This window comes from Pantherophis guttatus, chromosome 4, assembly GCF_059756535.1.
Source record: "Pantherophis guttatus breed Tessera chromosome 4, ASM5975653v1, whole genome shotgun sequence".
NCBI lineage: Eukaryota > Metazoa > Chordata > Lepidosauria > Squamata > Colubridae > Pantherophis > Pantherophis guttatus.
The window spans coordinates 131,275,126-131,296,244 of record NC_142066.1 but is presented as its reverse complement, the minus strand read 5'-3'; the positions used below and the strand labels follow the sequence as shown (position 1 = coordinate 131,296,244).

General features: G+C 39.0%; 1 protein-coding gene across 9 annotated transcripts in view; it reads left to right on the top strand.

Moving 5' to 3' along the window:
- Positions 1-1,663: 1,663 nt before the first annotated feature.
- ARMC3 (armadillo repeat containing 3) overlaps positions 1,664-21,119 on the top strand; it is a 117,096-nt gene continuing 97,640 nt past the window's right edge. For 3 of the 9 annotated variants that reach the window (XM_060685038.2, XM_060685034.2, XM_087892811.1), the window contains exon 1: positions 1,664-1,878. In XM_060685038.2, coding sequence (XP_060541021.1) covers positions 1,754-1,878 — 125 coding nt within the window. In that variant the 5' untranslated portion in view covers positions 1,664-1,753. Of the gene's footprint in view, positions 1,879-7,866; positions 8,009-8,448; positions 8,571-21,119 lie in introns of those variants that run through there. The other 6 variants (XM_087892806.1, XM_060685048.2, XM_087892809.1 and 3 more) reach the window with 5 other exon arrangements.

Below are 21,119 nucleotides of genomic sequence, written 5' to 3'. Positions count from 1 at the left end.
AAAACAAGGAAGCTTATGACAATAAATCATGCCTTGCACCCTAAAAGTGATGTTGACCGATTATATTTACCAAGAGCAGACGGTGGTCGAGGACTCCTACAAGTAAAGCAGACTGTGGAAGAAGAAAAATGCAGCTTGAATGATTACATCCAGAAAAGTGAAGAACCAATGATTAAGGAAGTAAATAAAGGAGGCCTTTTAAAGACAACTAAAACAAAAGCAGAATATAAGAAAGAAGTAATTGAGCAGCGAGCTGAAAATTGGAAACACAAAGCTCTGCATGACCAATACTTGAAAAGTATTGAAGGCAAAGCTGACCAGAAACTAACTTGGAACTGGTTAAGATCATGAGTACTGAAAAAAGAAACAGTAAGCTTTATTTTGGCAGCTCAAGAACAAGCCCTAGCCATAAACTGCATGAAGGCAAAAATTCAACATGTTACCACCAACAGCAAATGCCGCCTCTGCAATGAGAAAGATGAGACAGTCAACCACCTGATCAGTGGGTGCAGCAAAATTTCACAAACTGACTACCTACAACGCCATGACCGTGTTGCTAAGATCATTCACTGGAAATTGTGCCAGAAGTTTGGATTTGAGTACAGCAAAAACCACTGGGAACATCAGGTTGAGAAAGTTTTAGAGAATGAGAAACTCAAGATCTTGTGGGACTTTAGGATTCAGACTGACAGGCACTTGGTCCACAACACACCTGACATAACAATAGTTGAAAAGAAAAAAGTATGGTTCATTGACATTGCAATACCTGGTGATGCATGGATTGAAGATAAGCAGCAAGAAAAAATCACAAAGTACCGGGACTTGCAAATTGAAGTTGAGCGATTGTGGAAAAAGAAATCGTGTGTTGTCCCGATTGTAATTGGAGCCCTTGGAGCAATACCCAAAGGGCTACCCTGCTATTTAGAAATTCTAAATTTGCCAGACTTGAACATTTTGACTCTACAAAAAACCACCTTACTCGGATCAGCGTACATCCTCCGATGATACCTTAACATTTCCTAGGTCCTTGGTTAGGACTCGAGCTGCTGAGCTATTAACCAGCCTCAAAGGCTGTGAATCTCACTAAAGATTAAATAATAATAATAATAATAATAATAATAATAATAATAATAATAATAATAATATTTATATACCGCCCTTCTCCCGAAGGACTCGGGGCGGTGTACAGCCAAGATTAAAAACATAAATATACAATATCATAGTTAAATTAATTAAAATCATTAGTTTTGGCCAAATTTTAAAAACCCAATATTAAAACCCAATTTAAAATCCTTCAGTTAGACAGCCCCGCCTGTCAGAACAGTAGGGTCTTGAGGGCACAGCAAAAGACCCGGAGGTCAGAGATGTTACGAATATCCGGGGGCAATTCATTCCAAAGGGCAGGAGCTCCGACAGAGAAGGCTCTCCTCCTGGGTATTGCCTTGGGCAAGTCACTCTCTCTCAACCAAACCCACCTTACAGTGTTGATGTTGTGGGAAAAATAGGAGAAAGGATTATGTATGTTCACACCTTGAGTTATTTATAAAAATAATAATGTTGGAATAAAATAAATCTGTAACTCTGAGTGCTTTTATCAAAATAATAACAGAATATTACACCACTCTGCTCCATGGTGATATGCATATGATATCACAATGCAAATGAAAAGGGATGGGGCTTCTGTGACATTGGTGTGATGTTGCTTTCTTCAGACTTAATGGTTTGATGCCCTCTTTACCCCACCATCTTCTGGATGCTGCAGTCCTTATATTTACAGAGATCTCCAGAAAGAAGTTCAAGTGAAATACATTTACCAAGAACCAAAATTCTAACAGCTGCAACATTTAACCAAATGTTCCTTGTCTTCAGATGTGGAAGGTGTGACTTCTAGCAGCTAAGTGATATGAATGCATGCATATTTTAGAGGTTAAGTAAAATTAATAATTTTTATTGGGAAGAATAATCTTTAGATGCTATGAGAGAAATTTGTATATTTATTTCAAGGTATGAAACTGAAATTTAAAAATTGTTTAATGTGGCTTTTGGATCATATAAAATTTTCTGATTCAATGGTAGGGAAATATAATAGAATAACAGTGTTGGAAGGGACCTTGGAGGTCTTTTAGCCCAACCCCCTGCTCAGGCAGGAAACCTTAGACCATTTCAGACAAATGGTTATCCAATCTCTTCTTAAAAACTTCCAGTGTTTGAGAATCCATAATTTTTAGAGGCAAGACGTTCCACAGATTATTTGTTCTAGTATAATTTATCTATATATATTTTATAAATAATCTTCTATAATGGAGTGTGATTTTAATGAAAAGATAAATAGAAGATAATAATTTAAATGACAAGGAAAAATCCAAAAGAAGAGAAGCAGGAATCAATAGGAGATTACCATTTCCACTAGGAATAGCAAATGAAAGGCTTTAAAACAATTTACATATTCTTATTCTGAAAAAAATCAAGGTAGTACAGTTGTTGGCAGTATCTTGGTATATAAGAAACAAATAGTAACAAGCTCCTGTTGTGCAAATAAAATTCTCTTTTGTATATATCATTATTACTTTACAAAGTGAATACTACCTATGACTATCACTGTTGTATCTTACGATTCTTGATGAATGTATTTTTTTTCTTTTATGTACACTGAGAGCGTATGCACCAAAGACAAATTCCTTGTGTGTCCAATCACACTTGGCCAATAAAGAATTTTATTCAATTCTATAATGAATCACTGAATCAGAGCTGTATGTAACAAAAGGAACTATCTAGCCAAAGTAATTTTTTTTAACATTTGTGCCAGGCATAGATTTTAAAGACAAGCACAATTATCTTGTAGCAAAGATATCACTTGTTTTCATTTCATTTTTAATACAATTTTTATTATACCATAGCTAAGGTGAAACTGGTTGTTTGTTTTATTTCAGAAATTATGTAATAAACATCTGCCTGCTTGTTAAGATCTACTGATCTTAAAACAGAGACTATGAAAACAAATAAATACCATACCACAAGAAATTAAATCAGTCATTCCTTTCTATCTCTCTGTTTGGGGTCTTTTTTTAGGAGGGAATAGATTTTCCCCTTAAGGTGGCCCAATGCCTGTGATGTCTGCAACAAACCATGACGATGTGTATGATGGCATGATCACACAATTGCCCCATTACATATTTCTGCCCGAACATCTGATGCAAATATATAAGTTGCAGAATTTGTGTAACAATTTTGTTATTCTTGTGCCATGATTTGCCTCTTCTCACTAATGAAACCACTACTCATACCTATGCCTATAGGCATATTGTATCCAGACCATTGTTGGTTCAGATAGGTCTTGTGTTGAATTATTTGTTTTTAAACTATTATTTAGTTTAAAGGTTTAGAAATCACACTATGCCATAATATAATTTGAAATTCAAATATATGGCTCAGTGCACAAGTATGCAACTTATCTGAGCTTTGTGCAATGCAAGACTTAGGACATGTTGTCTGGAGAGAGGAAATGGGACATAGATCCTGCATTGCTCTTCCCTTGTGCTCTGCAGAGCTCTATCCTTGTAGCTGTTATATCTGTTGATCAGGTTTGTCAAACTCAATTTCATTGAGGGCCACATCAGGGCTGTGTTCAACCTCAGGGGGCCAGGGTGGGCATGGCCAAGGTGGGCGTGACCAGCTCAACATCACTCGTGTCAGGGGTGCCTGTTGTGGCCCAAGTGTTCTGCCAGCGAAAATGAGCCCCTGAGCTCCATTTTTGGCTGTGACAGCCTTCTGCACCCTCTGCCAGAGAAAACGGATCTCGGGAGGGCCACATGCTGCCCTCCCAAGCTCCGTTTTTGCTGGCAAAGGCACTGCAGGCTGGTCCTTCACTGTTTCCAGGGCAGCCTCGCAGGCCAGATCTAAGCATCCCATGGGCCAGATCCAGCCTCCAGGCCTTGAGTTTAACACCCTGACCTAGGATGTTGGGTGGAACACTTGTTAGCTTATGTTACATCATTGCTGAACTGGTCATCAATGAGTATCTAGTTTTAAAGTTTTGTTCTTGTTGCAGATGGCTTGAAACAATTTGAGACCAACTTTCTTGACTAGTCTCCTTCATAATTACGTGTGAGTTAATCACTAAATTTTTGTATGGAGGGCCTCAGACATAGGCCTTTCAATGGTGGCACTTCATTCTAGAATGGTTTTCTTCCTGAAAGTCCCTCTGGAAACATATTTTGGGCACCAGTTAAAAAACCATTTCTTTTACAAGCCTTCCTTGTATGGTGGGGCTTAGTTTCTCATTTTTAAAAATTATTTCATTTATAGGGCTTTAATCTATTATTTGTGTTTGTACCTGCTTTGAAAATACTAATCATCATCGTTGTCAGCAGGGGTGGTATTTACTTACCTTCACTACTGGTTTGCAAATGTGAGCGCACTCGCTCGCACGCTTGCTCTGTGCATGCGCAGAGCATTTTGCGCATGTGCAGAGGGTAAAAAATGGGATGTGATGACGTCTGGTGGGTGGGCGGGGTCTCCCGCAACCGCCGCTACCAGTTTGCCCGAACCGGATAGAACCAGCTGAATACCACCACTGGTTGTCAGCCATTCAGTCATATCAGACCTTCGGCCACTCCATGGATCAACAGTCTTCATGCCCCTCTGTCTTGCACTGGCTCCTTCAGATCCACTATTGTCATTCCAGTGTCATCCATTATAGTGTCCAGCCAACAGATACTAGGGTGGCCCCTTCTCCTTTTTCAGTCTCCCAGCATAATTGATTTTTTGAGTGAATCAGCTCTCATGACATGACCAAAGTATGATCGCCTCTGTTTAGAGATCTTAACTTCAAGTGATATTTTTGGTGATATTTGGTCTAAGATTTCTTTGTCATTTTTGCAATCCCTGGGATGCATAACAGTCACCTCCAGCACAGTAGTGGGTTTCAATTTCAGTTGCTACCGGTTCGCTCGTGTGTGCGCGCACGCTTGTGCTTGCAAGTGACGCTTCTATGCATGTGTAGAAGCTTCTGCGCATTCGCAGAGACGTCCGGGCGGGTGGGCAGAACCTCCCGCCACCACTACTGGTTCGCTCGATCCTGGGCAAACCAGTAGCAACCCATCACTGCTCCAGCACCACAATTCAAAGGCGTCCACATTTCTCCTATCTGTTTTTTTCAGAATCCAAATTTCACAGGCATAAGTAGCAATTGAAAAATTGGGAGCATAATCTTGCAGAATTGTCATGTTGCAAGATTTTTTGTTGATACATATTGCCATTATTGTATCACTAACTGTTCAAAAACGTTCTATGGTTCTGCCCACTTGTTTATGCAGTATGAAACCCATTCCTCTACCAGAGTAATATATGATGTGGCCCAGAAGTGGGATTCACTTATCTTCCCTACCAATTCGCAAATGTGAGTGCGCGTGCATGCACTCCCTCTGTGCACTTGCATGGCCTTCCATGCATGCTCTTTGCTTGCGCATTATGTCTGGGCGGGTGGGTGGAGCCTCCCGCGGTCGCCACTACCGGTTCGCCTGAACCGGAAAGAACTGGCTAAATCCCATTCTGATGTGGCCATCAGATTGAAGAAGCCACAACTAGTCCAATGAACTTAATTGCTAGCAATAGCAAATAGCACTTATATACTGCTTTATAGTGTTTTATAGCCCTCTCTAAGAAGTTTACAGAGTTAGCATATTGCCCCAACAATCTGGGTCCTCATTTTACCAACCTTGGAAGGATAGAAGGTTGATTCAAACTTGAGCTGGTCAGGATCAAACTGCAGGTGAGCAGAATTAGCCTGCAATACTGCATTCTAGCCACTGTGCCATCATGGCTGAAATAATGACTAGTATATCAGTGTTCAGCTATTCATTTCATTCTTAACAATGTTCAGCTTTCCTAGATACCATTTATATTCCATGTTCCTAATTTGAAGATCTTTGAACAGCAGAGAGACCTTTTTTCACTAGAAGCTGTGTCAATGGCTGCGAGGGCCATTAGAATTTACCCCATTCTCATCATGGATGCTCCTGCTACCTTGATAGTCTCTTTGCTCTTCCTCTGTAGCTTTATTGGTACCTCCCCAGCAGGGGGATTCATTGCTCAGTACCATATCTTCCGTATCTTTGAGTCAATTCCTAACATATTTTGGTAGTAAAAACTGGAGTAGATTGCCAGGTCTTTCTCCTGGCCAGAACCATATTGACCAGTAGAACAGGTTTATACTGTTCATCCCACCATCACAGTGAGGTACAGTTGGGCTTTGATGGCGGGGAACTAATAATCAGAAGTGGTATAATATAAAAAGTTTGAAAAAACCTGCCCTACCTACTTGGTAGTTCTGCAGGGTAATTGTTAAAGGTTGTACGTGGTCCTCAACCTATCTATTTTACATCTCTGTCCTACTGTGTTTAAAAGTTCACCTATTGCGGCTTATTCAACTAACCATAATAAAAACCACGAAGCATGACCCACTTTAATGATAATATTTAATTTTTGTTCTGTTTCATATGTATGTAGAGATTCTCAGTCATCTAGTTCATAGTTGTCCCAAGGTGCTTTTTTCAGGAGGCAACTAGACTTCCTTGTTTTTTCTTTGAAGACATTTCACTTCTCATCCAAAAAGCTTCTTCAGCTCTGACTGGACAGAAGAAAAAGGAAGGGTTTATACTCCTTCCTTCTGTTTCATATCATTCAGTCCAGTTTCTCCCACCTTGACAGCTTCCAGATTGACAACATTTCATCCTTTTGTCCTAAAATTCATCTTCTGCTCTGCTCCGTTCTGCCTTCTCTTTACGGGTCCCTAATCTGTTTCTTCAATCTAGTAAGACTTCTAAAACATACTGTAAATATTTGTTTATTTTTACCCCCCGGTTTATTATACATTTCCCCTCCAATGGAAACAGGCATTTGAGTTTTCATAAATGGGCAGATAATAGGTGCTATTTTTGTGTAAACCATTTTGTATGCTGGGGGCATTGAAGCCCCTCCCAGGCTAATTAAACTGCAACTGAAAATAATAGAACAAAGCTCATAAGTTACTGCTGGATTTTGAGTGATGTACATAGAATAGGATACTATGAGATGAGTTAGTGTCATAATGCTCAGTGGACAGGCAAAACAACCTGGACTCTTGTGGCTTCTTAAAGTTATAACATTTAATATAACAGAACAACAAAATAATGGGTTGGAAGGGACCTTGTAGGTCATCTAGTTTAACCCTCCCCCAAAGCAGGAGACCGTACATCATTTCTGACAAATGGCAGTCCAGTCTCTTCTTGAAAGCTTCCAGAAATGAAACTCCCACAACTTTTGAAGGCAGGCTGTTCCATTGGTTGATTGTTTCGCCTTAGTTCTAGGTTGAATCTCTCCTTGATCAGTTTCCATCCATTATTCCTTGTCTGGCCTTAAGGTGCTTTAGAAAACAGTTTGACCCCCTGCTCTCTGTGACCACCCATCAAATATTGGAAGACTGCTATCATGTCTCCCCGGTCCTTCTCTTCACTAGGCTAGTTCCTGCAACCGTTCTTCATATGTTTTAGCCTCCAGTCCCCTAATCATCTTTGTTACTCTTCTCTGCACTCTTTCTAGAGTCTCAGCATCTTTTTTATAGTGTGGTGACCAAAACTAATGCAGTATTCTAGGTATGATCTTACCAAGGCTATTTATTTATTGCTCCATAAATCTATGGGGACTTTATATTGCTAGATATATGGTGATTTTTGTAACTAGGACATGCTGGGTGGAGGATTATATAATAAATAGGTTAGAGAGTTGTAACACAGTTGAAACATGGATCTTAGACTTTGCCTTCCAAAGAAGCTTCACCACCACTTCATGGCAGGTATCATCATGGTTTTTTGCTTGCTTCATCTCCAGTAGTTCCAGACAGAAACACAGAATCAGCAGCTGGGAAGAAAACTGGATAGCATAAACTCAAGCTATCTTTTCAGGCAATTTCTGTATGGTGGAGAGCAACCAGTATGGGACAGAAATATCCATCAGATTATCAGGAAAATTTGTAAGTACCCTCTTGAAATTTTCCAGATCCATCAGGTGTCTCAGGCAGACCATCATAATGGGTCCATTACTAAGACAGAGATCCAGGGAATCCACAATCTCCAGTTTGGCTAGCAACAGATCTCAATAAAGCAAAAGGACATTTGTCAATGTCAAATTCAGATCAAATCTGATCCAAGGTCCAGCATATGTTTGCCTTTTGAAGCTATAAGCATTTGTAAACAAGTTCTTGGGTACCTTAGAAGCAATCAAATCACAGGATAACCCAGGCTCCTCTCCCAGGACATAGAGGTCTCCTGGGAACAAAAGCCACAGGGACACCAGCACTAACCTTGAGATGACATCCATTTGTGCAGAGCTATTGCCAAGCAGCAGGACAATTGTTACACAATAGCAGTCTTAACTTGACATCATATATATAGACACTTAAAACCAATGATAGGCTATTGCTTCCTGTATGATTATAGTATAGTAATCCCCCCATCTCTAGCTTTGGTGTTGGAGCTACTGCAGAGCCTGAAACTCAAGAGAATGGTCCATGTCTCTGCCAGCCAGAACTTATGGTACAGAACATTTCTTATCTATTATGTGGTTTAATTCTGTCTTACTGTGCATTGGGTAGTTTTTACCAGGAATAGTCAAAGGCCCCCCAGACATCCAGGGAATCCACAATCTCCAGCTTGGCTAGCAACAGATCTCAATAAAGCAAAAGGACATTTGTCCTTAGATTAGATTAGATTAGAAGAAGGAGCTTGTTTACGAATGAGTGAATTTCCTTCTTTTATAAGAGTCTACCCAGAATTCCCTATCTGTCTCTATGTGAGCCACCTATATCTGTGTCCCTAATATTTTCCCCAATCCCAAATACCCTTGACATTTATCCACTTAAAATGTTGGCTTAGTGTTTGCATGAAAGCTTACACATTTTGTTTTGTAAACTATTATTAAATATGTTGTGCAAACTCAGAAGTTATTCAGCAAAGCAAGTTTAAATAGCCTACAGAATACCACATGAATAACACATTCTATGTGTTCATGAACCTATAGCTCACATCAGAACTGGATTTTAGACCATGAAAGTGTTGGTGTTCAGGAGATTTTAAAACTCACCTGATGGTAAAACAGATGTTCACATCTTAGTGATCTTGAATCTTATTCAACTGTATCTTAATTAACTTGAGAAGATCACAAGTAGTCCCCAGTGTACAGAATGGGTTATAGAAAATAGCAGCTATTGTTTATTCCAACATGGAAAATCAAATACTCATTCTCATGTGAGGAAAGCAACACCTACTGTTTATCAGTTAGTTGACTAGGGAGAAGCATCTAAATTCAGCAGGATTTAGAACAAACATGCACAAGAACAGATTCCAATACCTATGTATTTGTTTTCACTCATACCTGTACTTTATTGCTAGCCTGAACACAGGCATGTGAAAGGTAGCCAAAAATGAAATGTGTTTTAAAGGATTATATATTATGTTACCATTAAAGACTGGAATTTAAGTCCATAAACAACCATGGAATCTTATCAGTCTAGGCTACCTGCTACCTTTCAGACCAATTTACTGCACTGGATTGCCAGGAAAATATAATTGGAGAGATTCTATTACATTGCATTGAAGAGGAAAGAAAAAGTAGACATCTATTAAAAAGAAATTCATTTAAATGTTTTAATTATATTAATGAAAATGCATAAACTGAATTTTTTTAAAGAAAACATGGGAAATAATATTCATTACACTGAATACATTAGAAAATGGAAATAGAAAATTATATTAGAAAAATGGAATATGAGAGATTCTTCTCTTTTGAAAAAAACCATTCTAAGGGAATTAATTAAAAAGATTATCTTGGCCACATTAAATTTTCCTGAGGATAGACATTATATAGGTTAGCTTTGCTTCTCGTACTATTTCTTAAAAACAGAAAAACAAGCTTGTACTTCAGCATAGGCTCTGAAAAGGAAATATCTGATTCACCATTTCCATTTAATTGTTGTCACTCTCACAGAATTCTGAATAGTTAATAATGCAGAAATGATGAATTGGGAGATAGTGTACTGAAAAGCATTCTTTTAATTTAAAAAAACATCCAGCAGTTCATTTCTAGTGAACAATTCAAAATAGACATACCTCTAGCAAAGCAATTCTATGCATATTTCCTCAAGAGAAAGACCCACGTGCATAAAAAAGATTGCCTAATATTTTGAAATCATATTTGATGGTAATTTTATATATACAGATTTTCTTCCTGAACAACCTGAAACAGATCACCAGTATATAAAAAATATTTAAAAATAATTCTTTTCGCAGTCAGAGGTAGAAAAATCTTAACTTGATCATATAATCAAGGCAGTATAGATACAGGTACAAGCAATCCCATCACCATCATCACCAATTTATCTTAAATGTTGTTGTTTTTTCATTTGGTTTAAGGAACTTGGAACTTTTTCCCTATTGGGGTGAGAATTCTCACTCTGCAAGGCTTAAGGCACTCATCTTGCTTTTTACCTCATTTAAAAACCTGCCTCTTGCTGTGAAGTCATAATGTCACCAGCCATGGCTTCTGCTTTCTTCAGGCAAAGTGCAACATCTAAAAAAAAAAAAAAGGTTCCTCATCAGTGCAAAATTTGCTTATTTTTGTACTGCAGCCTTAAAATCTAGAAGTGAATTTTTCAGTTTCTGTAAAGAATGAAGACAACATTAGCAGAGACCACTACTATAGCAGTAGATACTTTGAAGGCCAACCATGGCAGCTTTCTCAGTTTTCAACCTGAGCATTTCAATCCCAACTTTCTCTGAACGCAATGGGTAAGATGCTGTCTTCTGTGCTTCCTTAAACATGGGTGTTGTCCTTAGTAATGGTTGAGAAACAAGTCCTATTGCCAATATGCAAGTAAGATACAACTGTCACTCCATTTGTCTTAGCTTTGAAGGAGAAGAATCCCTTTGTCTCAGGCAAGATAACTCTGGTCTTGTTAAATAAGTCAAATCTTGCCTTAGACATTGTGTGTCCCCCCACCCCCACCCCATTCTTAATTATGGCATAATTGAGGAGTTCTTGGTGCTCTCTGAGCTTGGCTGTTTTCCTGCATATGTTTCATTACTGTGCACTGATGATGTTACTTAGTTTGGGTAATAATATGTCTGTCGGAAAACGGCCAAGCTCAGAGAGTACTAAAGACTCCTCATTTCAATCCTGAATCATTCCCCTTTATTCATGGCATAATCAGCCCTTGGCAGCATCATTTCCCTCCTGTCCTCGTGATATTTCCTTATCTTGTCCTCAGTTTGTGAACGAGATGGATATAAGCTGTAATAGTAAAAAAAAAAAAAAAAAGAGTATTTTTTCTGATATGTTGACACCATCCAAAGACAACTTCAACACATATCTCATTTGTTACTTTAGAAATGGTAATCAGGAGTGGGTCTGATCAGGGATATACTTTGGGAGTGTTGGAAACACGGGCACATACCCATTCCTCTGTCCTCTGCAGCTGCTGTCTCTCTCAGCCTTTATTTATTTTATTTTATGTTTTGGATCAGTAAGTGGTTCTAGGCAGTGAACAATATACAAAAATTTAAATTGTTGAATGTTGTCTAGAGCTTTTTGTGAGGTGCATGGTCATTCTTTTTCCATTCAATCATAATCAATTCTCAGGGATTGCCTAGACAAGCCCCTGCAATTTTCTTGGCAAGGTTCTTCAGAAGTGATTTGCTATTATATCTTTCCTAGGACAGAGAGAGAGGGACTGGTTGAGGAAGGCCAGTCCCAATTGATAGTCTAATGAAACCAGGAGATGTGTCCTTTCACTTTCGGAGATCCTAAATCAGATCTTTAGAGCCTTACAAAAGGCAAGCAGTTATGACTATCCTAAACTCCAGAAGGAGAATGTTCCGCGTGGCAGGCATTATGATAGAAAGACTGTACCAACTGGTATTTCTTAGCCAGTGGGATCTAGATTATGCCAGACCAGTTAGATAGGCATCTAGGGAGAGATGGTCCTTCAGGGTCCCTCAGGTATTGCTCTGCCCATTAGTGCTGTTTTGGATTTCTTCCAGTTCCTCCTCATCTAGTACACCAACATCTCTCCAAGTTTTCAACAAGATATAGAAGAGGAGAACATACAGTAGGTTTACTAATTTGATTTTGGGAAGAATAGGCATATCTGAACTTACTTGTCATGAAGTAAGAGAGATGGTTTAATTAGTTTAATTTCCTTGGATCTTTGGGACTTGGCTGTTTGCAAATAGTTGGCCTCCATCTTCTCTGGAACTATATCTGCTCTAGTAACTCATATGATTGGGAAGAGAACAAATCAGAAGCCAGACAGAATCCTGAATTTAGGCCTTCCCCATTCCAGGTGACATGCTCTGATTCATGGCTGTTTTCTTGGCTGTATAGCCACCCAGAATCACATGTTTGAGTTGAGCAACCTCTAAATCTTAAATTTAAATAAATACATAAGTGCACATTTTGAAAAAAGGTGGCAATGAAGCTCAAAAAAAGGATACATTATTCCTGTAATGTAGTTTATGAACTGAATAGTAAGTTATAATAATTGTTCTCAGATGAGGAAAAGTACCGTATGTACTTAATATAGATTGTGAATTAATCCAATGACTGGAAAATGGGGCCGGAGTTTTACTCCCAGGTGAATCACTGTGCAGGTTTTTGAATTACACTTGAGATGTTGACAATAGTCTCGCTGCTGACAACAGATGCAGGTTTAATACTGTTTTTCTCAAGTTGTTATTCAGTTTCATTCCAGAGATGTCCCTTTATGTATTTTATCTGAATAGACAACAATCCCAAGCTTATAGCTAATTTCTGTATACTTCAGGAAGTCCTTGATTTACAACCCTACGTTTAGCAACTCTTCAATGTTAAAACAACACTGAAAAAAGTGACTTATGAGTTCTCTTAAACACTTACAACTGTTACAGATCCTCGTGGTCATATGACAAAATTCAAGCACTCGGCACCTGGCACCATCTCAGAGTCATATGATCGCCATTTGTGACTTCCCATAAAGTCAATTAGGAAAACCAGATTTACTTAACAACCATATGATTCACTTAACAACTGTGGCAAAAATAGTTGTAAAATCAGGTGGAGGGCACTTAACAGCTGCCTTGCTTAGCAAGGGAAATTCTTGTGCCAGCTATGGTTGTAAATCGAGGAATACTTATAATGCTACAGATTGTCTGAACAGATTCAGATGAGTGTGGCACAGGCAGCTTCAGCATAACCTTTTGGGAACAACTACTGTATGACATATTTATGTGAGCAACTATTAAAAGCAGTTCTGATGTGGAATATTCCTGGAACATACCAAGTAAATTAAATAGTAGGTAGGTAGATAAGTTAAGTAAATAGATTCTTTGTTATAGTCAGTGACCAGTCCATAAAACGTGGCATAGATAAAACTAATATTCATTATTTAATTAAATGATATTTGATTCCCCTCCCCCCCGGGTTGCAGAAATTCAAACAGTTTGTTTTAGAACGGTCTCTCCTATCAAGGATCACTGTATGTTCCTTGTATATTTTATTTGTTTGAAAGGGGAGTCATACCAGTGGTGAAATCCAAATTTTTTTACTACCAGTTCTATAGGTGTGGCTTGGTGGGCATGGCTTAGTGGGCGTGGTAGGGGAAGGATACTGCAAAATATCCATTCCCACCCCATTCCAGGGGAAGGATACTGCAAAATCCCCATTTCCTCCCAACTCCTGGGGGAAGGATATTGCAAAATTTCCATTCGCACCCCACTCTGGGGCCAGCCAGAGGTGGTATTTGCCGGTTCTTCGAACTACTCAAAATTTCCACTACCAGTTCTCCAGAACCTGTCAGAACCTGCTGGATTTCACCCCTGAGTCGTACTATTAACAAGTGGCAGGTTTTGCTGTGGACAGCATTGTAGGGAGCATAGTAGGTTGTCCTGTTTCACGCCTATAGCTTTGTGTTGTGGTTTTGCATAAAGTTATGCCTGGAGAAAATAAGATATTTCTCCAGGAATTTTTTTTTCCTAATCAATCTTACTGGAACATCAAGGATTGATATAAATTTCATAGTGCAAATTCTGTAAAACAATTGCAATTGCATATATATTTAAAATTGGAAATAATTATATTATTCCTGAGATAAATTTAAAATGTACTATATATGGGAACTATTTTTCCCATTTATTAAAATAGCTTCTGGCTTCAGTTCTCCCTTTCAGCTTAGTTAAGCTAATCTGTCCATTTGTTAGAATGACTTATTTTGTTTTCAGTTGTTAAATACATTGGTACAAGACAAACATGGTTGTAATTACTCCTGCACAAACCTTCTGGCATTTATAATTTTATCTATCTTACTTTTGCACATAACTGGGCTAGCCCGACAAATATGGCTGATTATTTATATTTGGGAAAAGAAATTTAATTATTTTAGCAAAACAAACAAAATATAAATGCTGTATTTTATATGAATATTGGTTTCAAAATTGCTGCTATAGAGAACTGTTGAAAAGATATTGAAAAGGCAAATCTAATTCTAAAAAAAGAAAAAAGTGAGTAAGAGAAATAGTGTTGTCTGCCTCAAAGTTTGTTTGCAATTAAGGTGCTTTGTTTGTACATTCATAAGTAAATATTAGAATATATTGTTAAGTTTCCATTTGGTTCACAACTACCCAGAAGTATATACAGGGCTTGGTCAAAAAACTAAAGATAGCGTTGCCATGATGCAACAGAACTTCTGATGATTGTTTATATGTAGTGTATAGTGCATATAAACAATAGATAATCTTGATTTTTTTTAATCAAAACTGCAAATATCAGTATAACTGTAGGAAATCTAATTTCTTGCTGTAGTGTTTGACCTTTTCCCACCAGGTTCTATGTAACAAAAAATTGCTTATTTTTGAGAGAGATAATATTTGAGAGAGATAATAAGCAGGCCAGGGATGCTTTGTGAGTTAACATTTGAATTCTGAATAAATACATACTCTATAGGATTGCATCAGAAAGAATATAACAATTTAGCTCGATATTTTTTCTTATATTTTCTGCACTCTATTAATATTTAGATTTTTAATATAATAAAAGCAATCAATCTTGTTGATTGATAAAGTTAGTCTAACTGATTTGTAATCCACAAGGGTAACTGTTAAAACTGTTCCTGTGGGGAAGAAAACCTGGCAATGTTTCAACGAGGTCCCACTCGTCATCTTCAGGCTGGTGTCTTCGCCTTCGTGCTTGTGTGAGGAAAGCATGATTGGAGATGCCGTCTCTCTATAAATACTGATGGGGAGGTGTGGAGTGCTGACTTAAGAGCACCTATGGGATCACCGCTCTCACCCGTCATCGCAAACCTATACATGGAACACTTTGAAACCAACGCTTTGGATAAATCTGAACACAAACCCAAACTCTGGCTCAGATATGTAGATGACACTTTCATAATTTGGCCACACGGAAAGGAAAAACTAGACAACTTCCTCACACATCTCAACAACCTACATCCCAAAATACAATTTACTATCGAAATAGAAGCTAACAACCAACTCCCCTTTCTGGATGTCCTAGTCTACAGAAAACCTGACGGCTCCCTAGGACACACCATCTACCAGAAAAAACCACATACAAACCACTACTTAAACGCTCAATCACATCACCACCCTGCACAGATCAACTCTGTAGCCAAGACTCTCATCTCCAGAACCAAACGCCTAGCCGACAAAGACCACCTGAAAACTGAATTACACACTCTCATAAACGTATTAATCTCTAACAGATTCCAAAGAAACATAATTACCAACCTAATCCAAAGGGAGACACCCCCCAAGAACCGAGATACAGAACAGGACAATGGCATCGCCCTCCTCCCTTACATCAAAGGCACCACAGATAAAATCAGCAATGTTTCCCCATTTTCTTACTTCTCTCTCTATTCTAGCTTTTAGTCATGCCACCCTTATATTAAAAGATATTTGCTTTCTCTTGCCTGCATTAATATTTTAATTCTTATTTGTTTTTTGACTTGCATCCCATATTCCTCTCTTGGATCTTTGTTTCTGTCTGCATCAACATCCTGGCTATTCAATCTGAATATTCCTCCCATATCCACATACCCGGCTGATGTTGTGCAATGCCAGATCTGTGGTAAATAAAGCCCCCCTCATTTGTGATCTTGTTCAGGAGGGGGGAGCGGATCTGGCACGTATTGCGGAGACCTGGTTGGGCCGGGGGGGGTGTCCCCCTCATTGAAATGTGCCCACCTGGTGTCCGCGCATTTCATCAGCCGAGGTCACAGGGTAGGGGCGGAGGGGGTGGCGGTTGTTATAAAAGAAGGTCTTGGTCCGAAGGAGGCCACTGTTCCTCAGATTGCTGGATGTGAGTCCCTCCTGGTGAAGTGGGGGCATGGGGTACAGATGGGCTTCCTGATTACGTACCTGACTCCCTGCCACGTGGCAGCGGCCCTGCCCGAACTGCTCAACGTTATAGCCGGGGTGGCGGTTGATACCCCTAGGCTTAGGGTCATGGGGGATTTTAACCTGCCATCCATCGGTGAAGCATCTGAGAAAGCATGGGAGTTCATGGCTTCCATGACGGCTATGGACCTGACCCAGTTAGTGCATGGCCCTACTCACATGGGGGGAAACACTCTGGACTTGGTTTTTGTCTCTGGTCAGTGGCTGAATGATCTTGATATAGGGGACATAGTGACTGAACCTTTGTCATGGTCGGATCATTCCCTCCTTTGCTTTGACCGCCCCTACAGAGAGGGCTCGCAACTTGGGCATCCTCCTGGATACACGGCTGTCCTTAGAAGAACATCTGATGGCTGTGGCCAGTGGGACTTTCTATCAGGTTTGCCTGATTCACCAGTTGCGTACCTTTCTGGATCGGGACTCCTTATGCACGGTCACTCATGCCCTCGTCACTTCCCACCTGGACTACTGTAATGCTCTCTACATGGGGCTCCCTTTGAGGAGTACCCGGAGACTCCAATTGGTCCAGAATGTGGCTGCGTGGATGCTTATGGGAACGACATGGCGCCAGCTGCACTGGCTCCCGGTGGTCTTCCAGGTGCGCTTCAAAGTACTGGTTACCACCTTTAGAGCGCTCCATGCCTCAGGACCTGGTTATCTACGAGACCGCCTTCTGCCACCGGTAGCCTCTCACCGACCAGTACGCTCCCACAGAGAGGGGCTTCTCAGGGTGCCATTGGCCAAACAGTGTCGACTGGCGGCCCCCAGGGGGAGAGGCTTCTCTGTGGGGGCACCTGCCCTTTGGAACGAGCTCCCCCCAGAGATACGGAGGATTCCGGATTTGCGCACTTTCCGCCATGCCCTCAAGACCTTTTTATTCCATCAAGCGGGGCTGGCCTAACCCTTTTTAATCATTTCATTTTAATTCGGATCTGTTCTTAAAAATAGGGGTATTTTAATTAGTGGGCCAAATCTATTTAATATGTCTTTTAACTTGTTTTTAAATTTTATATTATATTTGTTTTATTTATGGCTGTTCACTGCCCTGAGTCCTTCGGGAGTAAGGCGGTATATAAATTTAAATAAACTGAAAACTGAAACTGAAACTATTATATTGTCCACCTTTTCCTCTATGCCATGCATTATTTCCTTAAACTCCTTGTGATTTCTTATTATAATGTCCTTTATGCTTTGATACATTAATGCCACATCTTCCCAAGATCCACTCATTTTTCCCTGATGAGCATCTTGTCTTCTTTTAATAAGTCCTGCTCTTGTGCAGTAGTCCAGAAACCGTGTATTCAAACCAGGGGTGAAATCTACTTATCTTCCTTACTAGTTTGGAAGTGCACATGCATGTGCAGAAGGTAAAGAACAGATTACTTCCTGGTTAAAACCAGGAAGTAACGACACCCAGGTGGGTGGGTGGAGCTTTGCTCCACCATCGCTACCAGATCGCCGAAACACCCGCCACAATCACTACTGACTTGCCCGATCCGGTCCGAACCGGGAGCATTTCACCCCTGATTCAAATCTAAAATTAATCCTTCAGTCCCCTTTAAGTAGTCCAGGGGATTGTTCCTCTTTATAAATTCAATCATGTATCATAACATTCAAGGGTCATTTAATTAGACATTCCTTGTTCTCACATTTAAATCTCCAATAAAGTAGATGCTTATAACTAAGTAAATATCTTCACAATCCTCCAGATAAGTATTGTTTATTCCATATCTGAAATCTTGCCAGGCTTGTAAATATATGTTGTATTTCTTTTCATCAGCAGGTGGTGCTCTCAGCTTAAATTTCAATGTTATTGCAAGACTAACCAGTTCAATGGTTAGTCAGTTTTGATTCAATTTATAAAAGCAGGGTTAATTTTTTAAATAAATAGTTCCAGCAGCTATTTAAATAAATAGGGTTTTTTAGCAGCTATTTAAGTATATAGGTACTTAAATACGAAAACAACGCCTTCCCAATTTCAAAATCCAATTTCCTGTATTTTTAAAAAGTTTTTTGTTTTTCTTCCTTTGATCTTTTCTTTCTAATCTAGTAAAAATGCTCACTTGCTCCTTAACAAGTAGCTCTGAGCAAATAGTTCTCCTGGATTTTTCCTTTTGGGGTTAGATTTTGAATAAAAAGGAATCCTCTCACCCAGTTCCAGACACCGTTCACTAACTCTGTTCCAGCACTGGTCTTAGTTGTTTCTTGGCTGTCCCAGCTTCATGGGAACTATCTTTGGGCTGCCTCTTCTCATCATCATGGCTGAGAGAGAAAAGAAAGCCCCGGGCCATGCAGGAGAGATGTGGCTCTCACAACCTCACAGGGCACCCCTCTTTGCTTCACCACCCCTACAGTGTGGCTTTGGCTCCTTTCGGAGCCCACCAACAGGAAGAACTTGGCTCAGGAGAGCGGAGACCTGCTTTCTGTGACCGATCCTGCCACGACATCAGCTGAAAGATGTCTTTCCTGATTTCTAAGTGATAATGTGTACGAGGAAGATTTGATCATTTTAACAGTAAATAATAGCCACTGGATTGTCAAAAATGACTTCCTCTTTTGTTTTTAGCAGTAGTGTTACATCAGAGAAAATCCTAAAATTGGCTTTAAAATTACCAATGTTTTAAATATAAATAAAATTTCACAAAACTGACAAGTACTGCTAAGATTTTAGTATTCTTGCCCAAGATTTCTGTATTCTCAGATGAAATTGCATGAGCTCTCAAGGATAAATTCTTCAGTATCTTGAGAAATTTAGGACATTAAATATCGCAATTGTGGTGTCAAACTGTATGATGGTACTGAATCTGAAGAATATATTTATTTTTCCAACCAGATCTGTAATTACTGAACTCTAAACTTTGTGGCAAAAACTGTTGTTCAACATGTCAGACATAATCAGTCAGCTATAAATTATTAATTTGGCCTGTGTTCTTAGTGTGAACATATTGTGCCACATAATAATAACAGTGTAACAGCAGAGTAGTTATGTGGAATCAGTATTATTGATAAATAGAAAAGAACATTCATTTCTAATTACACGTTAAATGCTCAACAACAATCTGGAAGATTCTGTTACAGCCAACCTGCAGGAGAATTGTGATGCAAGTTCTGGGTGTTTTGTGATATTTCACATAAAAAAAGAAATAGAATTGTATCACAACAGTATGACATTCATTTCATGGTTTTGAGGACTTCTGCAGAGGAATCTACTTGCAGAATTGTACAGCTATAAACTTTGTACCTTGATAACTTGAAGCTTAAGATCTCTAAGACACAGAAGCCAACATTATGGATTAGTATGCTTCATTTACTGCAGAGCAATTATTAGAAAGTTGGTTGACGAGAACCATGTGCAAATGTTTATTCAATCGTAAAGTCAGTTGATGATACTGGATCAGTGGCTGGTTAGTTTCACACCCAGGCACTAAGATGTTTTGTTTTGGCTTAATATGTTGTGTGACTATATAGGAATGTCATGAAATGACCTGTGATTTTGAGAACAGTTGTATGTTAGATAGCATGCTAATAACAAAATAACTATTATTCTGATTAAGTTGGAGAAATTTCTTTCTGTCACTATGCCACAAATAGGGTACCATTTTCAACTTTTGATTTATCATATCACCATGTTGAATTAGAACTTTGGCTCACTTCAAGTGAAGCAGTGATCTTATCTTTTGACTGCTCTGTTGCATACTTGGTAACAGAAAAACAAATTAAATTATCGGCCAGTGGTATCCTGTATTTAGTTACCCTCGGCCTAAAATTTAGAAGATAGAGAAAACAAAAATATTTCCATTTGCTTGCATGAAAACTGGGCAGAAAATTACTCTTGTTGAATCCATTATTAAATTATAATTACATTATTTAATTATAATTATATGGTTCCTTGTACAGTCAGCCAGATGTTCAGACTGCACTTGGGATATTTATCTACCTATCAGGTCCTTTCAAAGGACTTGGGATAGGCAGAAGTGGATGTTTGATGGTATTATAGATATTGTTGAAGGATGTAGTGGATAAAGCTGCCTTTTCCAACTGACTGATGGTGAATTTGTCAGTGGCAATGGTGTTCACATGATGCTCCAGTTGTTTGGGGATTGCACAAGGTGCCTATTATTATTGGTACTACCCTTGCTTTTTTTTGCCAGATCGATCTATTTCTATTTGCAGATCTTCGTATTTTGTAATCTTCTTCATTTCTTCTCCAGATACTGCCACATTCATTATCCAGACTTTTTTTGTATTTCTTATAGATGATTTTTAAGTCTGGAGTGTTATATGGCAGGTATCTTGTCTGTTTGAATTCTAAAGTTCCAGAGCAATTTAGTTTCTATAAATTTTATTTTCTATAACTTTCTCTATTTTAAGGTCCTACTAGTTCTTGCTTGTAAGAAAATGGTATTTCTTGCAGATGTACCATTGTTGCTGCCTTGTCATACATTGCTTACAATCAGTTGTTAGAATCTTCTTGCAGCAGCTAATCAGGTAGTCCACTGTTTCTTTAGCTTCTTTGCAGAGGCAGCACTTGCTATGTGTTGCTGTTTTTTTTCAATTCTGGCTTTGAATACATTTCTTCTTAATACTTGGTCTTGTGCAGTCAGAATTAGCCCCTTCATCTTTCTTCAATTTTCC